This window comes from Salvia splendens, chromosome 12 (genome assembly GCF_004379255.2).
Source record: "Salvia splendens isolate huo1 chromosome 12, SspV2, whole genome shotgun sequence".
In the NCBI taxonomy this organism is placed as follows: Eukaryota; Viridiplantae; Streptophyta; class Magnoliopsida; order Lamiales; family Lamiaceae; genus Salvia; species Salvia splendens.
The window spans coordinates 30,001,463-30,008,328 of NC_056043.1; the positions used below are offsets into that span (position 1 = coordinate 30,001,463).

The 6,866-nt window shown below is 32.8% G+C and overlaps 1 protein-coding gene across 1 annotated transcript; it reads right to left on the reverse strand.

Moving 5' to 3' along the window:
• Positions 1–2,719: 2,719 nt before the first annotated feature.
• Positions 2,720–3,561, reverse strand: LOC121758488. The gene has a single exon (XM_042153879.1). It carries the CDS (start codon positions 3,472–3,474, stop codon positions 3,025–3,027), a length of 450 nt encoding a protein of 149 aa, XP_042009813.1. The 5' UTR covers positions 3,475–3,561; the 3' UTR covers positions 2,720–3,024.
• Between the last annotated feature and the right edge of the window lie 3,305 nt (positions 3,562–6,866).

A 6,866-nucleotide genomic window follows, 5' to 3' on the forward strand; every position in this document is an offset into this window, starting at 1 on the left:
CAAAAAGGAACTAATTTCTAACTCATTGCAATTAGTAATTTCAATTAAATCATTTAAACAAAATATATTACTCCTGAATTCATTTTCAGTTTAGATAAATTACAACTGGTCAACAAATCATCATATTTTAAAAGAAAAAACAATATTCTATAAATTAGTACTCCGTATTAAACAATTATTTGAAGCTATGGCTAGATCAGCCAAATTATTAAGGGAAAGATGAATTGAGTTATTAATATGGAGCAGTATATTTTTGTTACCGTCCACCAATAATTTATGGAATATTCTAATCAAGAAAAAGGTTAGTGAAATGTGGAGTCTATAAAAAGAATATTGTTTTATTTATATTTAAAATTTAAAAATAATCTAATTAATATTTTTTGAATCAGTTATATTCTGAAATGTTTTTATATACCTAACTAAGTAAAAATGTTACTTCCTCCATCTTACAATAATATTTACATTTTGTCATTTTAGTTTGTCCCACAATAAGAGTCGCATTTCACTTTTACCATAAATGGTAAGTAGGTCCACATTCCACTAACTCATTCCACTCACATTTTATTATAAAATCAATATAAAAAATTGACCTTATATTCTACTAACTTTTCCAACCCACTATTTTTACCTTTCTTAAAATCCGTGCCCACACCAAATGTGACTTCTATTATGAGACGAAGAGAGTACTATATACTCCATCCGCTCTAATTAACACATTTGCTAAAATGAAAACATCAATCCAGGAGCTCCATTTTATCTTCTCCCTTTATTTTTTTTTGCTCAACTCGTAAAATTAAAATATAGTAGTATAAAATTTCGGGGCGAATAGAAAATGCTCCATTTAAGGTTCGGTGAAAAAATTACATTTTTTTAAAGTGTACCTAATGATATTAGTTCTTTTTTTTTGAATTATTTAGAATTCGTAGGAGTATTTAATAAGTGAAAATCTTATAGCCCATGCATAGCACGGGTGGTTATACTAGTTTTAAAAAATGTATCACCATGGTATGAGGAGAACTTCTCCCGCTGCGCTCGAAGATTGACAAGTGCGAAGTTGCAGTGTTAGGAAGAATACAGTAAGTAGAGAATTGTGATGTTATAAAATAAAGAATCATGAGCAACTTTGAAAATGTTAGACAAATACTGAAAATGTAGACATTTAGTGAGTAGAAATTTGATCGATAATTCTTGAATATTTTCGTTTAAAATCGTCTATATTTTTTGATGAAATGAAGTAGGCTGACAACTTTTATTTTTTACTATAATTGATCAGTTCTCTGAATTACTACTTATACAAATTGCAATTTCAAAATCTGATGATTAATATACAAATCTGTAGACTCCAGTAGATATACCAAGATAAACGAATCAAATCCAAAATTATAGTGGTAGTTTAAAATAATTAATTAACTTAAGACTTTAATTATCCATCAAATAGTCCGGCCCAAATCTGATTTTGTTGGCAATCAGAATTTGTAGTCAGCCCAAATCTCATTTTGTAGAAACAAGTTCCACTTTCCTAGGCCCATATGTAGGTTGTTAACTTGTTATGAAGATTGGGCCTTCACTAATTCTGATTAATGCTATTTGGGCACGACTACCTACAAATTGAAGGACAAGACTCTATTCATGCTATATACTTAATCCAATGTGATTCAACTCTCTTAACAGCAACAAAAGAAACCTGATATGAAGTTTTGGTTAACATGACTATGACTCGATTACATAATTTAAATAAAAGAAACTAGACATAGTCATGGAATCGTCTAGGTCGACCCACAGGATGTCGGGGTCGGGCAGTCTCGCTCGTCTCAGGATAGTCGACCTAATCTAGGCCTGGCTCAGTGTATGGGCTTGGAGTGGCGCCAATATGTGGGCCTTGTGGAGTGAGGCCCCGTACCACGTGACCCACAAACCTAATCCTATAGCCTAATCATGTTATTTCTTTGTTTTGGGCTGACAACAAAACTTCAATATTTGTCTTTGAAAAGTAATTGTGATCGGCCAATAATATTTATCTTTGTTTAGGCCCATTTAGATCTGAGCTCATAAGCTATAGAATCACAATTGTTTATTCAAAATGGATTGTTTATGGAGATTTGTGTTTTTATTCCATGTTTGAGTTTTTTCGAAGACAAGTTCTCTACTACTAATTATTTTTGATAGTATTAGCTTTTGCACAAATTTTGATCTATATTCTTACTATGAGACGAAGGCAGACTTCCACGACCGCGCTCTTGACCTAGTCGTGGAATAGCTGCCCGAGGAAGGAAGGACTCTAGTGTACGGGCCCCTTCTTTCCATAAAATAAAGATTTGCTCTCTAACATATCGATAATTTAATGATTTTATAAGAATAAATAAGAGAAACTTTTTCTTTGTGTCTGTCCACCACCATAGATGTTACAATTATATACTCCCTCCGTCCCCAAATAAGAGTCGCTAATTTCCATTTTGAGTCGTCCCCCATTAAGAGTCACTCTTCATTTTTACCATAAATGGTAGTAGGCCCCACATTCCACTAACTCACTCCACTCACATTTTATTATAAAACCAATATAAAAAAGTGAGTCCCACATTCCACTAACTTTTTCAACCAACTTTTCTCTACATTTCTTAAAACTCGTGCCCGGTCAAACAACGACTCCTATTAGGGGACGGAGGGAGTATTTGTATGCCAAAAAAAGTCAATACACACAAAAAAATACCAAGGAGACAACTAATGAGCAAGATCCACTTCAAAAGAAGCAAAGATCCACAATCACATTATTACATCAAAAAGATCTTAAACTGCAAACTTTTGTACCCATGAAGAAGGAAGGCAAAGACCAGCTGCATATCACATTAATTGTCTACACATAGATCAGCATAAATAGATCCTTATACACCTTTACACCAATCACATTAATCCCCTCCTACCATTGACTCACACTCAATAAAAACAATGACATGAAAAATCATGCATCACAATCACCAAAAAAAAAACTAAATCACTTTACACACTCATGATGATGATGATAAAATCCTAACCTTTGAAATCAAAAACACTTGAATTCTCATCAGCCTCATCAATAATGTCTTGAATCTTGAGCTCATCAATACTCCCCAAACTCTTTCCACCACCAGATTTCTTAGCCACATTGACATGTGATGATCTCTTCAGCCCCAGCCTCTCCCTCCACCGGCTCGCCCCCTTCCCCACCCGGGCCGACAGCCCCTCAAAGTCGTCGTCGCCTGCCAGCAGCTCGTCGCGCAATGTGGTGCAGTTTCCCTTCAAGGGAAGGATTTTCCCCTTGGAGAAAAGCTCGTCGGCGGCGATCATGGTGTAGGTGGGCGCCGAGAACTCAAAATCGGCCGACACGGGTGCCTCCCGGTAGCTGTTTTCGAGCTGCTGGGAGTCGCCGAAGTCGTTGGAGAATGAGATTCTTGGACCCAAATGTTGCTCGTTCTTCATCACGTTCAAGCTACAAGCCATTGTACAAGAAACAAAATTTTGAGGTTGTAATGATTTTTTGGTCTTGGTCTAGGTCTAATCACATGCAAGTGTGAGGATGCTTTATATAGAGGGGGCTAATTTAAAATTTTATTTTGGTACTGACTATATATTCTAAATTTCAAGTTTGAAATTTCAAGACAGTAATTTCACGTCTTTTTTTAATGATAGAGAGTTTTGCACAACAGTTCACATAAAATATCAAAAATTCGATTTTAGCATGGTAGGGACTTAAGCCTCTCGTTAGCTCCTGATCGGCGATGTATACGAGAGTGGTGTTGCATGTGCATGTAAGGATTTTAAAAGCTGTGTGTTAATATTTTTTTTTGCAATAGGAAACAAAACAAGCACTTTAAGTACAACTATTGTATTACTAGATATATTCAAGACATGTTTTGTACAAGAAGACCATGATTTTGGCCTTATTATCACATAAGAGGATAGTACTATCTTATTTATAAATAATCTGTTTCAGATCTGTGTATCATGCAGAATCATGTACGATGTGTGGGATTTTAACGTTTTCCAAATTTTTTTGTATTTGTTTTTTGGTGATTGAATTTTTTTGCAAGTGTAAAATTAGGTTATAGAGACATGTGAATCCACTAAGTGTCAGTGTATCTGTATATGACTAAACCTGCTGGCTGATTATGGTCAGTACATGTTGACCATTTGATTGCTTGATTCTTATTTTTGTCTCTTATTACGTATCATAAGTGCATGTTACATGATAAACTTTCTTGTCATTTAGAATACATTCCAAGTATTTCACTATAAATTTATCATGAAAGAAATGAGAGGGTTTAGGAAAACTGTTACTCTTTTTATTTCACTATAAATTACCATTTTTTATTCCTCATTATTTGGGCCAATGAGAGATAATCTCTCGTTGGAAAGAAAATAATGAAATTCTTATTTTTAATGGAAATGTTTAACTAACTACATTTGTTGTGATTTATTTATGTACTGTATATAATTCAACATCATTACTCATTTATTCTTTTTTCATGTTAATTATAGTTCTGAACTCTGAGGTTTGAGTCCTTCTGAAATAATAGATTGGCCTTTGAAATGAAGCAAATACAGCGCCATCTTTGGATTCATGTTGCAGATATGCCCCGGTCTACATTATCACCTGAAAACTCTGATCTTGAAGACCCGAATCTAACGAGAATATTCTGATTTATTTTGCAAATTATGTAGAAATATAATTTTCCACTTGATATATTTGTTGATATTCAAGTGGAAAATATATTTCCGGATATCAAAACAATGTTGATTTGACCTTCAAGTAAAATTTTGAGCCAAAAAAATGTAGGCATGAGCCAGATTTGCACACAAAGATCAAGTTATTTTTGCAAATTGACTAAATGAAAATCATATCATAAACTATAATAATAGTAGTAATTTTTTTTATTGTGAAATCACTGTGTTTCGAAAGGTAGAAGGACCTTCCCAGGATCATTCACTTTTATTAGATTGTTTTTTAAGACATTGTTTAGAACTCCAAGATGCATCATTTCTTGTTACTACAACATTCGCAATAAATTAAAATTGATCTCACATGCATGGCCATGGGAGGTTGAAGCTGTATGGATTTATTTATTCCACAATATTATTATTATGTTTATCTCAAATCTTATTGGCCAAATCTACAAAGAAAAAGAGTTTTTGTAATGTGCATGCTTGGATTCTTGATCCTTGCATATGTCTTCCCTTGGAAAGATGTAATCCAGTTTTTGACAGTGAGAAAACTTTTGACTGAAGCGAAGACAGCAAAAAGTTGATATCTTCAAAAAAAAATTCCAAATTATTAATATAAGTCTAATTGTCATAACTTTATAATACGAGTCCTTATCGCTTAAAGATTAAATAATTACACTCCAGGTCACATTAGGTTTACCTGGGAACTTGAAGAGCATAAATTAATGTATAAATTCTGATAAATGTATAGATCTTCATCTCAAAAAATAACACTTAAATTACAGTTTTACTATCGATACAAGTACCGAAATTTCTTTTTAAGTACTGAAATTAATGCCATGTTCTTTTTAATTTTGAATGAGTGTAGTATTATAGTTACAATATTATAATTGGAGCACTATAATTCAGCTATATCCCAACTTGCATTACATTTTCACTTTTTTTTTTGGGTTTTCTGTCGAGTGAATTATGAAGTGTTAGTGAAAGAGACAAACTGGCAAGTCCAAGGGCACATGTGCGAGTGCGACCGACATTTTATACACAACAAACACTACTATATGCTCTATTTTGACTCACACATGAATCCACGACCACTAACACAATGTTTACGCTCCAATTTTTATTTTATTTGGAGTATTATAACTGGATAATTTTAGATATTTCGACACCACTATCATTTATTACTTTAACAAAAATATATATATTTATAGAGATATGATTAATTGCCAACTTTCTTAAGTTGCTGACTCTGCTAAATCACGAACGCAGTGTATTAAAAATGTCAACACAATAACATTAAAATATCAACACATAATTTTATTTACATTTCAATATACTGTATTGACATTATATGTTGACATTTTAATGTCACCGTATTAACACTTTTATTACACTGCATTGATGAGTTAGCAGAGTTAGTAACTTAAAAAGTAGCAATATAACTGATCCTTATCTTCCATTTATAAATTGATATTTATATACCACTTCTATTTAGTGGTACTAAGTACTTTAATGAAAATCTTCCATTTCCCCATGGTGAAAAAAGAGCAATGGAATTTAATCCTTATCTTGTAGAGACTGATTCTTATAGGATAAGAAGGAATATGATAAATTAATTAATGTGAGGTGAAACTTGAAGATTCTCAATCTTGGCCAAATAAAAGGGCCACACATGGTTAAAAGGTGTTAGTCAAAGGAGTATAAAACAGGTGGCTGATTCCCAATAGTAAAAAAAGAAAAGATCAAAGTGTGGCCAAATCCATTCATCAAAAGGTGGAGAAGACTCGCAAATTTCTTCTCTCTGTCTCCCATCTTGTGAGCAACTTTTGTCTTTTTTACACCAAAATTTGGTTCCTTATTAATTAACTATTTTTGTTCTTTGCCACGATTTGTGTCATATACCTACGAAAATGAAATTTTACTTTGTTCAATATGAATTATATGATAGATTTTGTCCATTTGTGGTTCCCACCTTCATGGACAACAATATTCACAATGAGAATTTTTACTAGAATAATTGATACTAGTATTTTGTATAGAAAGTTCACTAGGAACTTCGTTTGCCGCAAAAAAGCAATGTGATAAAAAAAAATTGATATTCAAAATTGGACTAATAGTTGATTGAATGATTAGTTAGATGTTAATGGAAATGGGAGTACTAAGATATTCAT